The sequence below is a fragment of the Lepidochelys kempii genome, chromosome 2, assembly GCF_965140285.1.
Source record: "Lepidochelys kempii isolate rLepKem1 chromosome 2, rLepKem1.hap1, whole genome shotgun sequence".
Classification (NCBI taxonomy): Eukaryota; Metazoa; Chordata; order Testudines; family Cheloniidae; genus Lepidochelys; species Lepidochelys kempii.
This window is the reverse complement of record NC_136381.1, coordinates 249482286-249508047: the sequence shown is the minus strand read 5'-3', so window position 1 is coordinate 249508047 and position 25762 is coordinate 249482286. Positions and strand designations below refer to the sequence as shown.

Here is a 25762-nt window from a genome sequence, read left to right as displayed (position 1 = left end):
CAGCCATACCACTCAATAAAGCTAGACAGAGAACAGTGACGATGGACGTGACGTGGGCAGTCGCTCATCAGTTAAGCCTGATTCATCACCTGAAGCTACATAGTTCTTTTAACAGTTGCCGGTAGAAACATAGAAAATTAGGGTTGGAAGAAACCTCAGAAGGTCATCTAGTCCGATCCCCTGCTCAAAGCAGGACCAACCTCAACTAAATCATCTCAGCCAGTGCTTTGTCAGCCAGGGCTTTGTGTTTATACTCACACGCATAGAAGTGTGAGTATAAACCTGACCTCACCTTTATTAGCACTTCATTAGCTCTCACACGTAGAAAATTGGTGCTAGACCCAATTTCGAGATAACATCCTCCTCCACTTGGAATTGAGGTACATGCTTCTGCCATTCCTATCTTTACACCGTTCTGATGTCAGTTCAACTTTGAAAGCAAACTGGTCGGCATTCTCCAAAGATCTTGACATAGCTGTCAGACTTATTGAACCAATACTTAAGAACTACATCCACTTTACTGATGTTATGTGTCGCTCTGCTAGGAGAAACCTACCTTGTCAGAGGGAATATAACCCCTGCCTAAAACCCCAGTCAGTTATACTGTAGGAGGCATATAAAAATTCTAAGACCATGTCTTTGCCTATGACAATAGTTGCTAGCAAACATTTGCTGTCAAAAGTCACTCAAGAATGCCTAAAATCCTAGCAGAACTTGATAAAAATAGATGGATATGACCCATAACAGCAAAAAAAACTTGGTCAACCATACATAAGCTCTGACAATAAAAAAAATGAGTGGACATTTCAACATCTCAGCTGATCAGATCACCCACTGAATGCTACTCATTGGGAAGGTTAAGCAGACCACTACCAACTAGTCATTATTCCAGCAAACACCCCTGGATATATCCCACAATCTAGATCTTACAGTGTCTTTCTCCCTGAAGGAATTGGATGCTGACATCAATGCCTGAAAACAGGGAAACCAGCAGGCCAAGATGACGTCTGAAGTGGGCAGATAAAAAATTTCTCCCCACATACACAGAAGTGGCTCTTGAGTATGATCAATACCAGTTTCATCCAGCTCAAACTCCTGAAAATCTGGTAAAAAGCCAAGGCAGTGGCCCTTTTTAACCATCCAACCCAAAAAACTTTCAACCTTTCTCACTCTTGTGTGATATTTTAAAATTGTTTGAACGACTACAGTTACTCTGCCTTACACCAATTATCAAACCCTTTCTTATCAACAAACATAGGCTGGTTTTTGCTGGGATCGGTCCCGTCCTGTACAGCTTCTGAATTTGACAACATATTGAAGATGGACATGAAAGGGGATTAATTATAGGAGCAGTGTTTATTGATCTCTCAGCCACTTATGATAGTCAGTCATCGAGGATTCCTTGCCAAGGTACTAACATTAACAAAGAACCACCACTTCATGAAGCTAATACAGACTATACTGGAGGACTAAAGATTCTTCATGAACTTTTGTGGCAAACGGAGCTGATGGCGATGACAGTAGAATGGCCTCCCACAAAGTATTGTCTTAGCACCTACATTATACAACATCTACACAAACAACCCTGGAAAAAGGTGCTTTATCACCACACACACAGCACAAGGAGTTTGACTTTAATACTCTGGTGAATGCACTTAACCTCGCCAAGTACAGTAAAAGCTTTGTTATCCAGCATGTTGGGAAGGGGGTGTGCTGGTTAATCAAAAATACCGGTTAACTAAGAGTTACACTTACCAATGGAATACCAATTTTCAAAGAATTAGAATATAATAAAATCAATAAAGAATAAAATAGTATACAGGTACTCACCAATCCAGTAGTAGTACTGCACTGCAGAGTGCTTGGTTTCTTGAAGCACTTAGGTGTATACAGGTCAAGTTTTCTATACAGTAGGTTATCTTATGACACTACATATCGTTATGGGCAGTGCATGGCGTACACCCAGATCACTAAATACACTTAAAACTAAAACCATACTGAACATAATGTGATCTTTCTTTGAGGATTCAGAAGGCACTTCAGGATCTTGCAGTGCCTCAGTGTCATCATTATAAACATCAATTCTCATTATAGATGTAAAAGGTGCAGGAGATTGGGCTGAATCTATAATGACCCTATGACAAACCCTGAAAGCTGCTTTTTGAATACATTCCTGATATCAGCTTGCTTATTGTCTCCTACCTCTTTTCCATAGAAGAGTGCAGAATGTGCAATTGCGTCACCTCCTGGTCAGTATACTAGTCCCAGTTACTAGATTGAAGATTTGTATTGGGAGATATCAGAAATACTGGTTAATAGAGCTTTCTAGTTGATAAAGTGCCGAATAACACAGCTTTTACTGTACTATTACTCCTGGGGAATTCTGCGCCACTACACATGCACAGAATTTATGTCACCTGCAGATGGGGAAGCAAAGGGAAGCCACAAGAGCGGTCACGCGACTGTCCCCAGCAGTATGTTTCAGGTGCCCGGGGCAGCCAGCAGAGATTTAAGTTACTGTGAGGCAGGACTGGGGAAGACCCTGCTGGTGGCTCCTACCCTGCATTGGGCTCAGCTGCTAGTTCTGGCTGGACAGGATGCGACTTCCTCTTCCCCCTGCATGGCATCCAGGGCCATCCCCAGGTTTCTCCCCCAGCTGCAGGAAGCTCTGCAAACTCCCCCCCCACACTGCTTCCTGCACCCATCGTTCCTCAGCTGCAAGGGGAGGGATCCCTGTATAGGGAGCTGCTCCCCCATCTGCCCAACCCCCATGCACCCAGACCCCCTCATACCCAGACCTTCCCGCCAAGCCTCACCCTCCAATATACATTCAGACCCTCCCCTCAATGAGCCCCATTCCCCCTGCACCTGGACTCCCACCCCACCGAGCCCCAACGAGTTACACCTGGATCCCAACCCCACTGAGCCCGACTCCCCCAGCATCTGGATCCCCCATTAAGCCCCCCACACTCAGACCCCCCACCACTGCTGAGCTCTATCCCTCCACATACAGACGCCCCACCACTTTTAACTGGACCCCCCTGTAGAGTACCATCACCGTTGCACCCAGAACCCCTCCAACAAACCCTTGTGAACCCAGATCCCCCTCACACCTGGATCCCCCACTTAGCTGCCCACACCCAGATTGCCCCACACAGAACCCTCTCAACCCACACCTGGATCCCCCCCACAGTAAGCCCCTCCACTTTTGGATCCTGCCTTGCTGAGCCTGCCTGCCCACACCTGGTGCACCTGGCATGGAGGAGCGGGGCCCTGGGATGTTTCTGGGGTAGGCCTGGTCCTTGCACTGTGCCAGGGTTGGGTGCAGCCTCACCGCTGAGTCCGTGTCCTGGGTGGGAGCTGCACAGTGATCTCCCACCTCTGTGCAGCCAGTGGTCTGTGCTTCCCAATGCCATGCTGGAGCCTCCACATTTATATGACAAATAAAATTTGCACAATCTTAAAATATTGTGTGCAGAATTCCCTCAGAAGTATACTATGTATCCAACCAACTATGGGCAAATGAAGCAAAGATGCAAGTCAATGTATTGGCTGCTTACACAAAGCTGATGGAGGATGGGCCAGCTGGCTGAAATTGGAAGGCCTTCTCCTTTGAGATCTCTCTCTAAACTGGATAATCTGACTGCTGGAAATACTTCTGGGAATACTGTCGGATTGTTGCTACTGTTATTGCTGACACTCGTGGAAACATCTCTCTATCACTGGGCTATAAAATCCCAGCAAACAAGGGACAATGCTTGAAACCCAGTGAAGGCATTACACCAGGCAAAAACAAACTATCAAACTAACTAATCGAACACTAAGGTACTAATACTAACTATAACTATATACAAAAAAAAAAAAAAGAGAGAAGGAGAAGAAAACTCTCTGAGTTAAGAAAAGGGTGAGGTAAATACCACACAGAACACTCCGACTTAAGCTGCAGACAGTGAGAAGGAAGTGGAGGGGGGTCAGGGCAGTGCCGCCCTGTCATAAATATAAAGGGAAGGGTAAACCCCTTTAAAATCCCTCCTGGCCAGAGGAAAACTCCTCTCACCTGTAAAGGGTTAAGAAGCTAAAGGTAACCTCGCTGGCGCCTGACCAAAATGACCAATGAGGAGACAAGATACTTTCAAAAGCTGGGAGGAGGGAGAGAAACAAAGGGTCTCTGTCTGTCTATATGCTGCTTTTGCCGGGGATAGACCAGGAATGGAGTCTTAGAACTTTTAGTAAGTAATCTAACTAAGTATGTGTTAGGTTATGATTTCTTTAAATGGCTGAGAAAAGAATTGTGCTGAATAGAATAACTATTTCTGTCTGTGTATCTTTTTTATAACTTAAGGTTTTGCCTAGAGGGATTCTCTATGTTTTGAATCTAATTACCCTGTAAGGTATCTACCATCCTGATTTTACAGAGGGGATTTCTTTACTTCTATTTACTCCTATTTCTATTAAAAGTCTTCTTGTAAGAAAACTGAATGTTTTTTCATTGTTCTTAAGATTCAAGGGTCTGGGTCTGTAGTCACCTAGGCAAATTGGTGAGGCTTTTTACCAAACCTTGTCCAGGAAGTGGGGTGCAAGGTTTTGGGAAGTATTTGGGGGGAAAGACGTTTCCAAACAGCTCTTCCCCAGTAACCAGTATTAGTTTGGTGGTGGTAGCGGCCAATCCAAGGACAAACGGTGGAATATTTTGTACCTTGGGGAAGTTTTGACCTAAGCTGGTAAAGATAAGCTTAGGAGGTTTTCATGCAGGTCCCCACATCTGTACCCTAGTGTTCAGAGTGGGGGAGGAACCTTGACACGCCCTTAAATAGCTATGGGAGGGGCTATGAGGGACAGATGGCCCTGGCAGGTACTGTTAAGCAAAGTTCTCTGGCTTCAGTGTGCACGCACACCTGAGTGGAATAAATATCTGCAACCACTCACTCAAAGAGGAACTGGAGTGGTGGCAGGTCTGCATCTCCCTATATTCTCTCATCCTGGAGCACGAGGGCATCTACAGCACAGGCACAGACACTGTTGATGAAACTCTCCAATCCAGGGTACACAGGCGCGCACACATCCTGATGTGAATCTCACACAGGGATGCTGTTCAAATAATTAGCTGAACATGACAGAATGACATTGTGGCTAAAAGGGCTAATGCAATCCTTGGATGTATAAACAGGGGAATAGCAAGTAGGAGTAAGGAGGTTCTATTACCTCTATGCTGGCATTAGTGCAAGTGCTACTGGAATAGCGTGTTCTGGAGTCCACAATTCAAGGAGAATGTTTGAAAGATTGAAGAAAGTTCAGAGAAGATCCACGAGAATGATTAAATTATTTGAAAACATACTCAATAGTTAAGCTTCAAAGGATTCAGTTTTTATTGCTAAGTGTTAGTTTCACCATACACACAAACCAATGAAAAAATATTTACAGATAGGCAAAGTACAAAAAATGCTGCTTGAGAACTCTGATTTAAGCAATTTTAGTTCGTACATTTTGACGAGCGATGTTGACAATTTGTGTTTCAATAGTTATAAAGCTCTAAATTTTGAATCTCAATGTTTACTGCCAGTAATAATTATTCTGACTCCCCCCCACATAATTTCCTGCAACTGCGAAAAGTTAAATGGTTAAAAATAAAACATGCTTTTAAAACATCTGTTGACATCACTAAAAAAAATAAAAATTGAATTCTACCAAGCCCACTTATAAAGAAAGATGCAAGGACATCAATCTTTTTATCTTAAAGAGAAAAGATTAAGTAAGGGGTGACTAAATCACTGTCTAGAATATCCACAGAAATTTTAATGTGGGCTGTTCAATCTAGCAGGCAAAAGGTACAAGAAGAGCCAATGGCTGGAAGCTGAAGCTAGACAAATTCAGACTGGAAATAAGGTGCCAATTTTTAAGTCATGGTAATTAACCGCTGGAGCAATTTATCAAGGGTTGTGATGTATTCTCCATCACTTGGAATTTTTAAAAATGAGGTCTGGATATTTTTATAAAGTTACCTGTACACTGCACATCGCGGTCAGCACTGTGTAAGGTACATGCAGCTACACACCATAGTGAAAAGCAGGCTGCATCCACAATGTAAAAGTTTAATCAATTAACTGATAACTGAAACTGATAAGTATCAAGCTTAATGATTAAACACCTCTGCCGCTCCCTGGGTAAAACGTGGGGGTGCTGCAGCACCCCCACACTGTTAGCTCCCCAGTTAAACATTTAATCAATAGAATTTTAATAGTTTACACAGTTACTGCTCTACAGTGGATGAAGGCTCCAGCACCGGGGAGCTGGTGGAGCCTTTCCCAACTGCCTTCTCATTGATGGAGCCTTTCCCAACTGCCAGTCTCTCCCTATAGCAGGGGAAGGCTCCAACAGCGTGCCTTTACTAACCATAGCACTGTAGATAGTGAGGCATTGCTTTTTATACCCATCTTAGGTGGGGGATTAGCCATGCAGGTATTCTACATGCCCCCATAAGAAGAGTGCAGTATAGACATACCTTAAGAGAGATGCTCTAGTTCAAACAGGAACTAATTCAGGGAAATCTAATGGCCTATGCTTTGCAGGTCAGACTAGATGATCACAATAGCCCCTTCTGCCTCAATCTTTGAAACAAACACAGCATATTTGTAAAAATAGATATGTTTAAAAATTCCAAAACAAGACATCCACTGCAAACACTTCTCCCTCTGGGAAGAGGATGGAAGAACAAACATGTAAAAGTTTTAAGTCACATTGCTTAATGCGCTAGTGGAAGGCAGTGGAAGTGCCAGTGAGGAGCACAGTACAAGAACCTGTATATGACACAATTATATGAGTCCTCGTTCCTTTTAGGTCTCCATCCTTTAGAGCCACTTTGGATATAATTAAGCTCCAAGCTGTATGGAACCCCATTTCATAGACATTTTGTTTCAATACAACTATTACAAATTGTAACATTTTAAAGAAAAAAAAAATCAATGTGAATGTTACACCAACTGCAATTTGAAGATATCCAGTAAAGGAGAATTACCTTTAATGCTCTCCAAAGGATAGGTTGATACAATCTGTGCAGCATTTCTTCAACTCCCTGACGAACTTTACTTTGTTTGTGAAAGTAACTCAGTAACTGTCAAAGCAAAACCAATGTTAATGTATGAAATACATTTCATATGCTAGGTTCAATACATTTGAGAAAGGTAGCTTGTTTTATTCCACTACATCTTTTACAAAAGAAAATTGACTTTTTTAGTCTGCATAAATACAATTATTTTAGGTCAAGCTAGTCTATGAATTAAAGTGTTGTTTTTAAATATGTTCAGATCACTTAGGCAACAAAAAACTCTCCTTCCCAGATATCAAAGTTTTATTACGAAATTCTCACTGAAATCTTATTGTACACTGAATAATGATTGCTACATTATTGCATGCCTTCCTCTCCAAAGTCTCTGCCATGAGATAGATCCAAAGAATCAAGACATTGATTCCTAATAGATTGAAAATGCAGACTCATCACCAAAATATTTCAAGAATTAAAGCCTATTCTGAAAATAAAGTTCTAAAAGATACAATAGTATAAGAGTGAAGAAGTTAAGAACTGAATTATTCTAATGTATATAAAATTAAAATATTGAAAGCAATATGTCAAAAACCAAAGTAAGGCAGAGAACCCTACAGTCATCACTTGTCTTGTACCTGAAAGATTCACTTCCAGTAAATAAGGTTTTGGCCTGATTTTCATATGTTCTAACACTCCCACTGACTTCAAGGTAAGTTGCAGATGCAGAGCACGTCTGAAAATTGGACTTTAAAAGAAAAAAACAGGGGGGTGGGGGGAGGAAGGAAGGAACCCATTCCAAAATAAAGTTGGAGTTGTGGTTGAAAATTTTCTATTTATAGAAAGGAAAACATCTTAGAAGAATGTTTTAAAAACCCAAATATTAGAAAGCCAGGAAATTAAGTTCAGCAAACAAAAAACGATCAGTTATGGAAGATCATTACTTGGAATCTGTGATGAAGTCTGTATAGGTTTGTATGATACATACTGTATATGACTATACAAGGTCAAGATGCTAAGATGTGTCGGGGCAGGAAGTTTCAACAAGTTTTCCTCTTTGACAATTATAGTCATTAACTCCTAAGCAAGTTTAACGTGTCACCATATACACCAACTTGATTTTGACTATATTTACATGCCAGATTGTGTACCAGCCAACATTTTGGTAACTATCTCCGATTAACCTTCCCACTTTGGCTAAATTTGTTACCTGTATGGCAGTTTAGCCAGCTAAAGTTATTGTTAAAAAGTACCTTAAACATTAATTTACATATTTTGAACTTTCCTGTCCCACAAAATGAACCTTAATTTAGAAAATGCCCTGGTTTTCTAATGTCTTGATTTTAATTCTACTACTATGTTGTATAAAGGTTTTTTCCTCCCTTTAAGTTACTTATATTTTCTCAATATTAAAATTGTGTCTGGGAGTCTTTTTTTGTGTTTTGAAAGTCTTTAAGAACTGCTCAGTGAAATGGATCCATGTTGCTGTTGGGGTTTATAATCTCTTTGAGGTTCTAAGGAGGCTTCTAATCCGGTGTTAGAGGAAGGCGCTGAAAGCTAGTCTGGCAGCAGGGAGTTTCCAAAGCATTACCCTACTGGATTCCCCACCCAAAAAAACAGATGAACTGGCCATGAGCAGTTAACTCTCTGAGGAATGGAGTTCTTAGACTAAGTTACCATGAATAGAACTTCAATTAGTAGCTGCTAGAAGCAGGGAACGGTCTCCCTGTCTAACTGAAAGAAGGAGCTGTTTTCATGACTGCGACACTCTATCCCATGAGATAAACTCAGTTATGAATGAGAAGCAAGAGCTGATTTGGGAAACATGAATCCTCTTCGAGAAGCAGCTTCTGCCACCACTATGAACAGAAGAAGTAAGGAGCATGGGCTGCCAGATACCATCACAACCTGTGATAATAAAATAGGCTGTCTCTAAAGACCAGGGGGTAGAAAATTCCCATAGGACCAACAGCACATAACTGTACTCCTAAACTAATGGAAAAAGAAGCATTTAAAAAGTTATATTTGCATTATATTGGGAACTAATTGTTTTTAAAGCTGACTTCCTGAAAACAGTTTACATGCAATGGGCACACCTGACAATGTAATTTTAAAACACAGGGGATGCTAATGGGCTTAAAGTCATTAGGGAAAAAAATTCTTACCTATGATACTAATGCAACCATGAATAATGAACTTCAAAAGCTAATTTTCACCATCTCTATTGTCTACCTTTTCATTTCACTCATTTTAAAATAAATTAGCAGTGTGACAATTTCTAGTCAAGTTCGCTGTGTTTTTACATAAGATACAATGCTTAGGTTGCAAATAGTGCAGGGAAGCGTATAAGTACAAACAAAAACCCTTCGAACAGATTTTATTTTAATGTTATGAAATTGAACATAAATTTATATTAAGTTGTGCAAAATCCCTTCTTCTATTTTTTGATCTACATAGAATATCAGGGTTGGAAGGGACCTCAGGAGGTCATCTAGTCCAACCCCCTGTTCAAAGCAGGACCAATCCCCAATTTTTGCCCCATATCCCTAAATGGCCCCCTCAAGGATTGAACTCACAAGCCTGGGTTTAGCAGGCCAATGCTCAAACCACTGAGCTATCCCTCCCTAAATTTGTATCTAAAAGATTTAAAGTGCCCCAGTTAACAAAAACTAATGAATAGATTTTCAGAATCAGTACACTATTCTTAACATAGATTAAGACAAACTTAAGACAACCAGAATATTCTCATATTACAATAATCTGATTGTGAAAAGAACTTTAAAACACACATTGTGCTAGTACTTCTATGTTGTGTTTGACAACAACATACCTCTCTCACTTTAGGATGCACTGGAGAACTCCTCGGAAGATTAATTCCATGATGCATGAAATCCTGAATGCAATTATGCTCAAGAATCTAAAGTAAAAATGCATTGCAAACTATAGTTAACATACAAGATTATAGGCTGCACAGGTATGATTTACTTAAGGTTGCTTGATACTTTACATTTTCATACTTTGTTTTCAGATGCCTATAGCTAAGCCCCTTCGTTTTCAGTTTAAACTGATTTTTACCGAAAAAATCCTGGGTTTTACAAAAGTATTATTCATTTTTCCCCCCCAATTTTCACCCTAGTTTTGTATCATTCAGATACATTAAAAAAAATCTTGTTTTATTAAGAAAATAAATATATCTCATTCAACATATTGTATTACGATAATACATTAGTCTGTGTATATGCAAAGCGGCCTGTTGAAGTAAGGGTATGTATTAGACTAGAAGATACACAACAAATAGGCACACATGCAAACTTTGAAGTACATGCGCATCTGAACATACTGATGAATCTCACACCCACCACGTACACATTTCAAACTGTTAGCAGATAACTAGGGCTGTCAAACGATTAAAAAAAATTAATTGCGTTACTAAACAATAATAGAATACCATTTATTAAATATTCTGGATGTTTTCTACATTTTCAAATATACTGATTTCAATTACAACACAGAATACAAAGTATACAGTGCTCACTTTATATTTATTTTTTATTACAAATATTTGCACTGTAAAAAACAAAAGAAATAGTATTAGGTGAATTGAAAAATACAAGTACTATAGTGCAATCTTTTTATCACGAAAGTTGAACTTACAAATGTAGAATTATGTACAAAAAAACCTGCATTCAAAAATAAAACAATGTAAATCTTTAGAGCCTACAAATCCAAATCAGTCCTGATTTCTTGTTCAGCCAATCACGCAAACAAATTCGTTTACCTTTGCAGAAAATAATGCTGCCTGCTTCTTACAGGTTACAATGTCACCTGAAAGTGAGAACAGGCCTTTCAATGGCACTGTTGTAGCCGGCGTCGCAAGTTATTTACATGACAGATGCGCTAAAGATTCAAATGTCCCTTCATGTTTCAACGACCACTCCAGAGGACATGCGTTCATTCTTATGATGGGTTCTGCTCGATAACGATCCAAAGCAGTGCGGACTAACACATGTTTATTGTCATCATCTGAGTCTGATGCCACCAACAGAAGGTTGATTTTCTTTTTTGGTGCTTTGGGTTCTGTAGTTTCCGCATCAGAGTGTTGCTCTTCTAAGACTTCTGAAAGCATGCTCCACAACTCACCCCTCTCAGATTTTGGAAGGCACTTCAGATTCTTAAATCTTGGGGTGAGTGCTGTAGCTATCTTTAGAAATTTCACATTGGTATCTTCTTTGCATTTTGTCAAAATTTCCAGTGAAAATGTAATTAAAAACAAACATGTGCAGGGTCATCATCCAAGACTGCTATAACATGAAATATATGGCAGAATGCAGTTAAAGCAGAACAGGGGACATACAATTCCCAAGAAGTTCAATCACAAATTTAATTAATGCATTTCAAGAGTCATCAGCATGGAAGCATGTCCTCTGGAACAATGGCCAAAGCATAAAGAGGCATATGAATCTTTAGCACAGCTGCCACGTAAATATTTTATGATGCCAGCTACAACAGTGCCATGCGAACGCCTGTTCTCACTTTCAGGTGACATTGTAAGTAAGAAGCGGGTAGCATTATCTCCCGTAAATGTAAACAAACTTGTTTTTCTTAGCGATTGGCTGAACAAGAAGTAGGACTGAGTGGTCTTGTAGGCTCTAAAGTTTTATACTGTTGTTTTTTTGAGTGCAGTTATGCAACAAAAAAACACCACATTTGAAAGTTGCACTTTCATTGATAAAGAGATTGCACTGCAGTACTTATATGAGGTGAATTGAAAAATATTCCTTTTATCATTTTTACAGTACAAATATCTGTAATAAAAATAATATAAAGTGTGCGCTTTGTATTCTGTGTTGTAATTGAAATAGACATATTTGAAAATGTAGAAAAACATCCAAAAATATTTAATAAATTTCATTTGGTCTTCTTTTGTTTAACAGTGTGATTAATCATGATTAATTTTTTTTAGTTAATTGCATGAGTTAACTGCAATTAATCCACAGCCCTACAGATAACGGTTTAAAGATATGACACACTAAAATGGGAAGAAAACGAAAATCTGTATCAGAATGTGTTTCAGAAGACAAGAAAGTATTCAAAAGTTTAAACAAAAAACAAGAGAAAAGGATTAAATTGAATGTGTGCGCTGCAAATGTGTGGCTCAAGTATTAACTGTAAATATTTATAGGCTAATAGTTCTAAGTCTACAACAATAAACTATTTATTCAAATGAAAAGTTTTATTTGGGGATTAGAGATATATTGTTTTCTTAAACTCAGAGGTGGCATTGTTTTGAGTTCTGTTTTAGTTCTTCAGCAAACTACATTAAATTCCATTCATCAAAGCACTAATCCACTGCACGGGTTCTCAAATTTCATTGTACCATGACCCACTTCTGACAACAAAAATTACTATACAACTCCAGGAGGGGGGACCGAAGCCCGAGCCCCACTGCACCGGGCAAGAGGGCCAAAGCTGAAGCTCAAGGGTTTCAGCCCCAGGCAGGGGGTCTGTAACTTGAGTCCCACCACCCAGGGCTGAAGCCCTCCGGCTTTGGCTTTGGTCCCAGGCGGTGGGGCTTGGGCTTCAGCCCTGTGCCCCAGCGAGTCTAACCCAGCCCTGGCGACCCCATTAAAATGGGGTTGCGACCTACTTTGCGATCCCGACCCACATTTTGAGAACTGCTGATCTACTGAGAATACTTCTTTCCCTGTCCTTCCGTCCACCAAAATAAACCATGATATTGAGCCAGAAAAATTTTTAATAGTTTTTTCCACCGATTTTCACCGATTTTGTGGTTGTGGTCATAAACACTGATAAATTCCCAGGAAAAAATACATAAAATAAAAAACAAAAACTAAGTGCCCTACTTATAGCTAACTATTTTGAGCTAAATTTTTCCATGCTGGGTGCCTCTCTTGGACTGATTTTTTTTAATGTTTCATCAAAAATTGTTCATCCATTTCTCAGAACAAGGTTAGGGATATAAAATGCCTCCATGCTGTAGAGCAGGGACTTGAAATTTTGCTAGGACAGTGGTTGGGTATCAAGGATGTGCTGTTTGCTGTCCCCTTAAAAATCTGTCCAAATTTGGCCAAAATTACAGGCCTCTGAATTTCTCAGTTCATCAGTTCTCTGATGACTGCCTACACTAAGCATGCTCAAGTTCAGGACTGCAGGGGTTAACTTTCCTTCCAGTTGTTCCTTTCAGCTGTCAAAGGCTGCCATGGTGCTGAGCATAGAAACAGAGCATAGAGACTCATGTATGTCTAATGATCCCGCTGTTAGTGCCCAGGTAATGAGAAAGAAGGAGAGGAACTGAGCCTGTGTTAATGGCAAGGCGTGGGGGAAGACTGAAGGAGAGACTAAAACCAGGACAAGAGGTCAAGGAAAGTCTGGAGAGAACAGAGGAAGAAGGGTCTAGAGTACATCTTCCCTCAGAACCTGGAATTGAAACAAGATTTCTGAGTCTCAACATTCTATGGATGTCAGCAAGTAGATGTTAAATCCACTGTGCCTTACCTCCCTTCTAGTGGCTAGTCTAAATAGAGGATGACAACCTACAACTGTGATCAGTTATTATGTTAGCTCAAGTGGCAGAGATTTACGCTGTGTATCTGAAGATTCTAACCTTGTTTAAGAACTAAGTGAATGGCAATACGGTTCAAATTGATGAAATTTGCTTTTTTTAAAAAAAAACGTGAAACTACAATAAAGTGAATGCTAAGATTATAAAGTCAAGGACGCAAAAGTTCGGAAATGCTGAAATTAAGGTTACCCATGCAACCTTAAGTTATTTCCTTCTTTCACAAACTTCATATCAAAATCACGTTAAATTTTAAAATGCTAGCTGCCTACATCTGTTACCTAAATTATATTTACTTATTGAAAACAGAAAAACTCCAAAACTTGTCAGAAATATCTACAGCTAAAGGTTAAGCTTTATTTCAGAAAAGCTATAATACTAAAGTATCTTAAATCTAGTTCTTACCACAGTGTCTTAAAAGAAGGGGGGAAGAGAGAGAGAGAGATAGAATAAACGAACGAACACATAAGAAACATGCCCTAGGCATGTAAACTCAAAAGCTGCTAGCAAGCACTATCCTTCAGGGCAAATGTGCATACTCAGCCACTACTCAAAGCTATAACTCAGTTTCTTCCACTAAATTTGGAATATTGCACAAAAGATTGAAAAAAAGTAGAGAAGATAGACATGCTGTTTGAATCTAAATGGGCAATTAGATCAAAGAACTACAGTGGCTGAATTAATCATCCTTTCTCCTTCCAGTATTACTTCTAAAGACAGGAGATTAAGCAGCAGTTGTGCTCAGGAGATGGGTCAGAGAATATTTGTCGAAAACTGATTGCTCTCCCAAATAAGGCATCAGATCTACTGGCCAAAACTAAGGGAGAAATGTTGTATAAAGATGCGTATGGAGCTATACAATTGTCAAAAGAAAAAAAAAAAATTCTGAACCTTTTAACTGGTTCAATTTCAAAGAATCTTTAGATTAACTAATCTTAATAGCAAATTCAAAACAGAGTATGTACCTCTAAGATCTCTCCTGAAGCCTTCTTCCAAGCCCTGAAATAAATTTCTGCAACATATGCCATCAGAGATCTGTGTTAACGAATTAAGAGAAAAGAAATATTAAACTTCTATACCATCTTTACAATAAATATTGTACAAAAAAAGTTAATATGTTTGTTGGTGTTGAGTGGCAAGGGGTATTGAGGGTATTACACAGTCTCTTTCAGCACTGTTTTTAATACCAGCAAAAACTTGAAATCTATTTTAGTAATTAATACACCAACAGAAGAATATAAAGTTTACTCAGTTACAGATTTCAAAGAAACCCTCCATTAACATTTTATGTATTTTAAAGAGAAAACCAAAGCACCCACTGAATATTATTGCAGGTATTATATATTACCTCATCTTTAAAAAAAATTAAGGATATGTTTCCAAAGAAATGCAGTTTTTAATGTTTACATTCCAAAATATGTAATACAGTGATGTCGCAAAGTACTGTGCAGTCTGCTTTGGCAGCATACATGCTGTAACCTTATATTAATGAAATAAGAACTACAATCAAAAGAACTAAGCACAATAGCATTTGCACATTTCAGAAGTGAGAGAACTGATGTATTTATATAGAATAAAATACTTGCACTGAATCTCGAGTGCTTTAAATTATTTAAAAAGCAAAGGTGAGAAGAACAGTTCTAAATCAGAAGCATTATGCAGATTATTTTAACTTAAAAAGAATACCTCAGTATCTTTACTGAACTATTTGGCAATTAATCTCTCACAATCTCTTTAAACTGGTACCATATAAAAGAGTACAATGCTACGTAATTAGTAATTTATCACCAAACCAGATGAATTCTTCCAATTAGGCAAATACAGTTTTGTCCCTATCCAGAGGACCTGTGCTAGTTTTTGATATTCTGCAATATATTTAATTGTAGTAATCCAATCAGGACTGGTGCCTCATTTTATTGGGCAACATATAAATATACAAAAAGAGAGGTTTGTTTTCACAGCTAGTTAGTGCATGACAAGATGGGGTGTGAAGGTACAGCATGCTAGCCTGCAATGTACTAAACTGACTGTGTGGACCTACTATACTGCACTAAAAATTCCCTACTGCACATGTAGCGTGGTGTACAGTCATATCCGGGCTTGCCACGCATACCTAGCCATGGACACAAGCCATGGGTCAACCTTTTTGTGGATAGAAAAGGAGTACTTGTGGCACCTTAGAGACTAACCAATTTATTTGAGCATAAGCGTTCGTGAGCTACAGCTCACTTCATCGGATGCATACTGAGCTGTAGCTCACGAACGCTTATGCTCAAATAAATTGGTTAGTCTCTAAGGTGCCACAACTACTCCTTTTCTTTTTGCGAATACAGACTAACACGGCTGTTACTATGAAACCTTTTTGTGGATGTATGCCACATTTATATTATGAGGGAAAAGTAAAATTTAAAACCAAAACAGGTACAGATAAGCCTGTGTGTTTTTATAATTTGTGTAAAAATATGAAGAGACAACATGAAATTATATGGTTCAAAATATTTAGTTGGCTGACATAAACATCCATATATTTTGAGATTCTGTGATGTTTTGGCCATTTGGCTCCCATTCACTCTGAGAATTGTATACAGCTAAACCACCTGTTGTTACTGATTGATGTAGTTAGGTTCACAAGAAGTTCAATACAACATTAGTTGATTACTTTGTAAAACAGAGTCCTTGGGATTTTAGATAGCTAAAAAAGAAAAAAAAATCAATACTAAAAAAATACATTCTTCATCCACACATCAGGCCCTTGGGCGCCAATCCCGCAACTTATTCCTCAGAGGCAGACTCCTATGCACAACCTTACTGAAGTCAATGGGAGTCTCCACATGAAACAAGTACTATGCATCTTTTTTATACAGGACATTCCACTTATTAGCTACCTCTCATTTCCCAGCAAGAAGTTGCTATTATCAAAAGGCAGCCAATAAGCAAAAGGCAGATTTGCAGGGCTGCAGGCAAGGAAGGAAGCACTAGAACATGCCTTCCTGGATGTAGCCCTGCAAACGTATCTGCAGAGGAAAGAGATACCGTGCAGTCACGTGACCCCCAGTACCTCCACTCCCCATGGAAAATCCTGCTATCTGGGCTGCAGTGCCTCCTTCCTGCAGCTGCCAGGCCCACACCTTCCCCTCCCGGCTACAGGCAAGCTGGCAAGGCTGCAGCCATGAAAGACATGAAAAAGTGGCATAACTATTGCCAATATTTGAATCCTATTAACATTAAAGTCTATGGAACAGGATTGGTTCCTGTAAAAAGGTTGCTATTGGCCATAAGTTAATATCAGGATTGCTATTAACCAGCATCCACTGTATAGACAAGATATAGAGTTATTGAAGCAATATGGAAGTTATTCGGTGTATTTGTAGAACCTGATCTTTTCATTCAGGTATATTTCATCCATGAGCTAGAAGTTCCATCTCTGAAAACTTAAAGCAAAGTTTGCCATTATGAATGCTAGCTAATCACTGTAACTGTGATACATACTTTGAAAAACACTGCAACTGGTTTTTAATAGTCCCATGGATCATTTTAATGAAGTTTACATTCCAGCTCAACAGAAAGCTTAGGAATCTTCTTCCCTGTTAAGGAAAAAAATGGAAATAAGCCCAAATCAGGAATCATCAATTTAAGATCCATTTCAAGTTGTTAACTGCAAAAAAATGGTTCCTAGCCTTCCATAACTGTTGTTCTTTGAGATGTATTCCTCATGTTCATTCCAATGTAGATACGTGCTTACCCCAAGCACCGCCACCGAAAAGTTTTTCCCTGTGGTGTCCGTCGGGTCAGCTCTGATGCGCCCTGGAGTCATGCTCTCATACCGCTGGAAATAGGGCCCCACCAGCCCCTCAGTTCCTTCTTGCCAGCTAACTCCGACAGAGATGCAGGCGAGGAAGTTTTGGAATGGACATGAACAACACTCTCAAAGAACAACAGTTAAGGAAGGTTAGCAACCATTTTTTCTTCAAGTGCTTGCTCATGTCCATTCCAATGTAAGCGATTCCCAAGAGTTGCACAGGTCGAGGGTTTGGAGTTTATTGACACGCTAACTAACACAGCGCGGCCAAAACTCGCATAATCTCTAGTTTCCTAGGTGATGGCATAATGGGATGCGAAAGTGTGGACTGACAACCCTGTTGCCATTCTACAGATGTCCTGAATCGGAACTTGTGCCATGATGCCACCGCCGATACTTGAGCTCTTGTAGAATGGGATGTCAGCGGAGGAGCTGGGACCTTCGCTAGATCATAGCATGTGCGGATACATGAAGCAATCCACGATTAAATTTTCTGGGCTGGGACTGGACAGCCTTTCATTCTGTCTGCAATGGCTACAAAACTTTATATCTGTGTGTGCGGATATCAGCAGATATAAAGCGGATATCCGAGGAGCTGCAGATCCCTACTGGGAATGGCAGCAGTGAAAGCAGCTGCACGTCTCACAGAAGCCAGTGGCCCGCGCAAGCAGTTCCTCTGGCGTGGCTGAACCACCTCCAGCTCCGCTCACTGGGGCAGACACCAGACTCAACGGCACCTGTCCCTGGTCATGCCAGTCCAGGAGCATTACTCCTGGAGAAATTCTGCGCAACTGCGCAGCAGAAAAATGCTCTCCCCCCCCCCACCCCACTTCCTTGCAGAAAATGATTTCTGTGGGGAAACAAAGAGAAGCTAGCTGCACCAGTACTCACTCACCCCTCCACAGCAGCTCAGATGTGTCTGTTCGGGCAGCTGGGGGAAGAGATAAATCACTGAGGGAAGGGGGTCTGGAGATGCCCTGGCTGCCCAGGGACATTAGTCCCAGCTGGGAGGGGAGGAGGACAGAGAGAGAGTTGCCCCTCCACCATTCACGGAGCAGCCGGGGCTGAGTCAGATCAAGATGCAGAAACTTCCCCTGGCTGCAGGAAGCTCCGCACTGTGGGGAGGGAGGGGAGAGAAAGCTGTCTTGGTGCTGAAGAGGGGTCTGGGTGCAGCGGAGTGTAGAGGGGTCTGGGTTCGGGAGAGCAGCTCCCTGTCAGAGACCCCTCCGCCCACCCGCTCCCCCAGATCCCCTTCCTCCAGACCCCCTCCGCATCAGGAGCCCCCCACACCCTCACCCCCACTGACCCCTATCTCCTGCATCAGGAGCCCCCCACACCCGGACCCACACCCACTGAGCCCCAAGCAGCAGCACTCTGACCCTCCACCCCACCAAGCCCCACTCCCCCAGACCCAACCCCGGCCCTGCAGAGTCCCATTTCCCCTGCACACATAATCCCACACCAAGCCCCTGTGCATGCAGACCCCGCACCGAGCTGCCCGCACCCAGATTGCGCCACACACAACCCTGGTACTCGAGGGAATTCTGCACCAAAAAAATTCTGCAAAGTTCTGCATATTTTAAATTGTCAACATAACACAGAAACAACAATATAATCACACCATTTTCAATTAATTTGGTAATTTATTTCAAAATACTTGTCAGCAAATAATTGAAAATGGTGTGATTATATTGTGTTATTTTGACAAAATATGCAGAATTTTAAAATATTTTGTGCAGAATATTTAATTTTTTGGCACAGAATTCCCTCAGGAGTAGAGCATGCAAGCCAAATATCCATGTTATATCCACGGATATAAATTTGGTATCTGCACAGGGCTCTATGGATTTCCAAAAGGGCTTAGTTAGTCCTTTCTATGTAAAGAGCAAGTGCACGCCTAACATCCAGCAAGTGGAGTGTCTGTTCCTCCCTTTTAGGATGTGGCTCACATAGAAGACTGGAAGGAAGATATCCTGGTTACTACGGAATTGTGAGACCACCTTTGGCAGGAAGGCCGGGTGTGGCCGCAGCTGAACCTTGTCCTTGAAGGTTCAGCTGTATGGTGTATGGTGGTTCTGAAGAAAGAGCTCTGATCTCTGAGACCCTTCTGGCAGAAGTAATGGCGACCAGGAGGGCCACTGTCCAGTACAGGTACAGCAGAGAGCACATTGCCAGTGGTTCAAATGCGGGGCATTTAGCCTTATCAGCACCAAGGTCCCAGGAAGGGACTGGCTGGCATACCTGGGGGTATAGCTGCTCCAATCCCTTAAGAAAACAACCACAGATCAAGTTTGAGACGATCAACCAGTCATTCACCCACAAGTGAAAGGTCGAGATTGCAACTAGATGGACACTAATAGATGACATCATTAGGCCATGCTGTTTCGAGGGGAGTAGGTAATCTAGAATAAAAGGGCAGTGTCGACTGAGTAGGCGAGATACCCTCTTGCGCTGAGCAGATAAAGAATCTCTTCCACTTCGCCAGGTAAAAGCACCTCATCAACAGGCCCAGAGCATTCCAGTTCTGTGGGGATCAACCATGGAGCTTCCATGCCATGAAATGAAGAGACTCAAGGCTCAGATGACGTAGACAGCCGTGGTCCTGACAGATCAGGTCCGGATACGGGGGCAAGCTGATTGGCCTGTCCACTGAGAGATCTAGGAGGGTGGTGAGCCAGTGCTGATGCATCCAGGTCGGGACTATCAGGATAAGACACATCTTATCCCTTCTGACTTTCAGCAGGACCCTTTGTATGAGAGGGATAGGAGGGAACATGTAGAAGAGATGGCTCGTCAAAGGGAGGAGAAAGGTGTCTGTGAGCGAATCCAGGCTGTAGCCTAAGAAGGAGCAGAACTGAAGATACTTCTTGTGCTTTGTCGTGAACAGGTCTACCTAGGGGTTCCCCACCTCTGGAAAACGGTACGCACAATGTCTGGACAAATGGACCACGCATAATGGTTGGAAAAGGATCTGTTGAGATGGTCCACTAAATCGTTCTGTGACCCCGGGAGGTAGAAGGCTTTGAGGTGGATCAAGTGGCTATGCAGAATTCCCACAGGTGAAGAGCTTCCTGGGAGAGGAGTGCGCTCTGCCCTGTTTATGTAAAATGTTGCTGTCATGTCTGTAAGGACCGACACGCAGTTGCCTGCCAAAGGGGGTTGGAACACCTGGCAGGCTAGGCACACTGCAGTCAGTTTCCTCATGTTGATGTATAACAAGAGCTCCTCCGGGGACTAGAGGCCCTGAATCCTGAGGGTCCCCAAGTGAGCCTCCCCATCCCATCACCGACACATCTGTGACAAAAGATACTGGCGGCTGGGGCCTCGAGACTGTGACTACTGCACATACTGTGCATGGGTCTAACCACCAAAGGAGGGTGGAAATCATCGACAGGGGAAGCGAGACTGCCCTGTCCAGATGGTGTTGGCCCAGTGCGTATACCGATGCCAGCCAAGTCTGGAAAGCCCTGAACCATAGTCTCATGTGTTGCACCACATTGGTGCATGATGCCATATGCCCAAGGAGCTTTACACAGTTTCTTGCTGCGGTGATGGGGAAGGCTCTGGCCTGGGTCAAGTAGAGAACCACCCCGATGAATTCTGTCCCTTGAACTGAGAAAAGGGTAGATTTCTGCATGTTTATCAACAGCCCCAAGGCCTGGAAAGTTGGCTGTATTAACTCCACATCTGCCTCCACCTGGGCCTTGGACCAACCTCTGATCAGCCAGTCATTGAAGTAAGATAGACCTGAACCCCTTGTCTCCTTAGAAAGGCTGCGACGACTGCCATGCACTTTGTGAACACCCAAGGGGCCGCTGACATGCCGAATGGGAGCAGTGCATGCATGGCAGTGCATGCAGTTCACAACGAATCGTAGGAACCTTCTGTGTCCCCAAAAAACTGCAATATGAAAATACGCGTTCTTCAAATTAAGGGCGGCATACTGTCCCCCTGGATCCAGAGAAGGGATAATGGAGGCTAAGGAGACCATGCAGAACTTCAGTTTCTTCATGAATCTGTTGAGGTTTCGCAGGTCCAACATCAGTCTGAGATCACCATTAGCCTTCAGGATTAGAAGGAGAGGGAGCAGAGCCCCCAGCCCCTTAAACTGGTGGAACCTCTTCCACTGCTCCCACCCTTCGGGAGCGATGGCATCTCTTGGGCCAGAAGCTTCTCATGAGAAGGGTCACTGAAGAGGGACAGGGATGGAAGGTGGGAAGGAGGGGAACAACTGAATTGAAGGGTGTATCCCAGTTCTATTGTGCATAGCACCCAGCAATCTGAGGTAATGTAAGCTCATGCCTGATAGAAGTGGGATAACCTGTCTACAAATACAGGGGAATTTGGATCCACACATTGTCCTGGTATGTCACTCCATCAAAAGGCCTGCTTAGACCCTGCTGATTGTCTTGTGGGGGGAGGTACTGGAGCAGATGAGGACTGCAACAGAGGCCTTCTCTTCCAGCCTTTACTCCTCCTCCTGCTGTAATCCTGCCCCTGCTGTGGCAGGAAGAAGCAGGACCATTGGCTGGGGCTTATAATGCATCTTGGCAAAAGCCAGTGTATGTAATCAGGGTGGCTCTAGAGTCTTTCAGTCCATGGAGCTTCGAGAATGTCAGCTCCAAAAAGAGCAATTTGCCTTCAAACAGAAGGTCCTGCACAGCCTGCTGCAACTCACAGGGCAAATCAGAATACTGAAGCCATGAGCTTCTTCTCATGCCTACAGCCAAAGCCATGGATTGGGCTGCTGAGTCTGCCATGTCCAAAGCTGCATGAAGGGACGCTCTAGCCACCAATTTCCCCTCTTGAGCTGAATTTTCCCTTTATGGCTGAAAACTTGCCCCTAGACTCGTTTGGCAAAAGCTTGAATTTAGCCATTGCGCTCCAGCAGTTGAAATCACATCAGCTCAGTAGCGCTTGCTGGTTTGTGATCATGAGCTGGAGGCCGCCAGTTGAGTACACCTTCCCGCCAAAAAGGTGTAGTTTTTTGGCGTCTTTGGCCTTGGGAATCAGCCCTGGCTGACCTTGACATTCCTTGTTTGCCACTGAAACAACCAAAACCCAGTAGTGGGGGAGGGAGGGGTGTACAGAAATGTATACCCCTTCGGAGACACAAAGTACTTCTTCTCCATCCTCTTCACAGTGGGTTGGAGGGATGCAGGGGTCTGCCATAAGATCTTGACAGGGTCCAAAATGGTATTGTTCAAAGCAGTGGTCTTGAAGCCGCTGAGATATCCACCAGGGCATGAGAGATTCGGAGATCTCCTCCACCTGGATAACCAGGTTCTGGGCTACCGTCCTGGGAAGGCGCTATACTTGTCCCCACCACCACCTCAACAGCAGAGGTGGAAGAGGATGCCTGTACTGGTAAGAGGCCTTGTTCCTCACCCTCTGCACCAGCTAGGTCCCATGAGGTAGAGTCTTGCAATTTGGTACCAGGCTAGGCACCGAGGCCTGGTCACTACTCCAAGGGAGGTGGTGCAAGATCTCTTGACTCCAATGCAATGGAGTAGAACCTCCTGGACTGTGCATCCCGGACTGGCTGAAAAGGGTCAGAGATTGGATACTGTAGGGCCAGAATGGATACTGTATGGATACTGTAGGGCCAGAATGGATACTGTAGTGGCATCTGCCACTGGGTCGGTGGCCAGGCTGTTGGCAGAATACCCAGGCTCATCTCAGTTGTTGGGTGTCACCGATTGGAGTCACTGCTTGGTGACCAGAACAGAGCAGTGCCGACCGGTGCTAGAGAACGGTGCCAGGAGGGAAGAGACCAGTGCTGTGACATCATGTCGGGTTGCCCTTTGATGGCACCTAAGGTCTTGGTACCACGGCCATCCTTGCCTCTGGTACTGCCACTATCTGCTCCCAAATGGCAGGGGATGGCAATACCGGGAGGGACAGTAACTCCCTCGCTGTCTCAAATTTCTCCAGCATGGATAGTAGCACCAGGGCCGAACTCCAGTGGCTCTCTTTTGGCGGTCAGTCCAAAGGTGCTGGACTCAACTGTGCCCTTCTTGGGGCCGGAGTCAACGGTACCATACACATCGCTGGCAACTCTGAGTGGCCCGGCATGGGTCACACTCTGTCAGTGTCTCAATGTCCCGCAGACCTTGGGGTTGGGGAATGCCCTAGTCAATCTTTTTCTGCTTTTTTCTAGGTACCGGCGATGGAGAGCAGTGCCAAGAGACCCTGGAATTGTCTTCCTTAGCACTGGAGATGAGTGTCGGTGCCGGGAGTCCTGAGCCATACACCCAGAGTGCTTCCTAGGTACCGGAGAAGTGGAACAATGTTCTATCTCCCTTAGAGATGCCAAGGTGCTTCTTACTGAAGCCAAAGTACCCAGTGCTGGGTCAATGTGACTCTGCTCCACAGGGGGACAAAGCACTGCCTCCATAAGGAGGAACTTGAGTCTAATGGCCCTGTCCTCTTAGGTCTTGCAAGTCCTTGCAAATCCTGCAATGCTCCTGCATGTGGGTCTCCTTCCAGACACTTGAGGCAGATGGAATGTAGATCGTTAACCAGCATCAGCTTATGGCATGATGCACCCGGCTTGAACCCCGGGGTCCAAGGCATACCCTGATGCCAGGGAAGGGCTAACCCCGCTAAGCGGGGTCTGCTACAAACAAACAAACAAAAACTCAAACTCTAGAAAAAGAAGTATTTACAGATGATCAGCAAAGTCCACAGAGAAGTACTGAAAAAACGCAAGGATGAGCAGCAGTTTCAGTGACTTTCATGGGCGGAAAAAAGGAATTGAGGGGTCGGCAGGGCCCTATATAACGGTGCTATGAGGGTGCAACTCCAGGGGGCACCACAGCTGACCCAACAGATACCACAGAGAAAAACTTTCCAGCGGCGGTTCTCAGGGCAAGCACACACCTACACTGGAATGGACATGATCAAGCATTTGAAGAAGAACTTAAGGTCACAGGTAATGTTTCTTAAAGAAAAAAATTTCATATATTTCAGTGATATTCTGATTGTTTAAGAAAAGTAGTAAGATTCTTAAGCATTTTTATTTCCTAGTATAACTGAAGAATTGCTTAGTATTCACTTGTACTGCAGTAGTGCCTAGGGACTCAAACTGGATATCAAGAACCCAATATGCTAAGTACTATGTACAAGTTCAGGCTAAATTCTCCAGGTACTATACAGTTCACCTGGTACTAAGAGCCCCTTAATAAAATTGTTAAGTCAGGTGTAGAATCACATTAATGCACTATCTTTCAAAAGGCAGAGAAACTGTTTACACATAGTGGTGATTTTCTAAAGTCTTTTTTAGTGAGAACACAGATTTGTAACATAGTCAAAACAGTATTTCAACCTGAGGAAAACTGGAATTGTGGTTGGTCTATGGAATAATAGGTCTGTAGTAACAAGTGAAGGCCTTATAAAAAACAAGATCTGGAGAAACAAGCATACATGTTGATTTGTTGCTGAAAGATAGCTAATGCAGATTTATACATTTGTATAATAGCTAGTTTTCAATGCTTCTATCGTCAATATATAAATAGGAAATATTAAAGTAAACCAGATCATTCAGAAACTACCTAACTAGAACAAAATTATTTAACATGGCTAATATTACCCTTAATTCATATAATTATATTGTTTCTGTAGCATAGGATGTGACCAAGCAAGCACAGTTCTGAGACTTTTTCAATACCTCTGAATGCACTAAGTCAACGACACAGTAACAAATTTAGAATTTGTTTTTGCTGTAGTGTTATAAGAATAAAACAACTGGTTCATTACCATACTTTCTTCATTGGCTTAATATATATCTCAGTTTCAATCCATGCTATGACATTTTAAGGTGTGTAATGTATAGACCTCAATATTCCCTAGTGTGCAAACCAAAGTAAAAAGTTACAGCTGAAAACAATTTTTCACTGAGAAGCGATCAGGTTTAAGACTTCTGCAAACACAGTACAAATCTGAGTCTGCAGAAACTGATAATACTTCAATAATTCCAAAAGTGGGCTATGATGTAGAATCAGAAGGGTAAGAATTATACTGTAGTTTTTGGAGTGCTTTTTCCCTTTCCTGCAGCACAGAATGGTTTGTCTGTGCTTAGGGAGACAAGAGTCAACAGTGAGACAATAAGAACTGGAAAGCCTGTTTCACAAGGTGTTACTTTCATGATAACAGATGGGGCCAAATCCTGTTGTCTTTACTCAGCAAAAAAAAAAAAAAAAAAAGAGATTCACTTTGGGGGAAAAAGCCTACATATTGGCGCTTAGCTCCATAACCTGAAATAAGTGGTGTATTGTCTGTCTAAAGTTCACTATATGACTATAAGAATTGGTACTTCCACAAATACTATGTCACAAAAAGACTAACT

At 42.3% G+C, this 25762-nt stretch overlaps 1 protein-coding gene across 3 annotated transcripts in view; it reads right to left on the bottom strand.

Moving 5' to 3' along the window:
• Positions 1–25762, bottom strand: part of NCAPG2 (non-SMC condensin II complex subunit G2) — a 116736-nt gene that overhangs the window by 72246 nt on the left and 18728 nt on the right. For all 3 annotated transcript variants that reach the window (XM_073334541.2, XM_073334542.2, XM_073334543.2), the window contains 4 exons: positions 17106–17200; positions 14582–14651; positions 9867–9953; positions 7013–7108 (listed from right to left, as the gene is read on the bottom strand). In XM_073334541.2, the coding sequence (XP_073190642.2) occupies positions 7013–7108; positions 9867–9953; positions 14582–14651; positions 17106–17200 (348 nt within the window). The remainder of the gene's footprint in view (positions 1–7012; positions 7109–9866; positions 9954–14581; positions 14652–17105; positions 17201–25762) is intronic.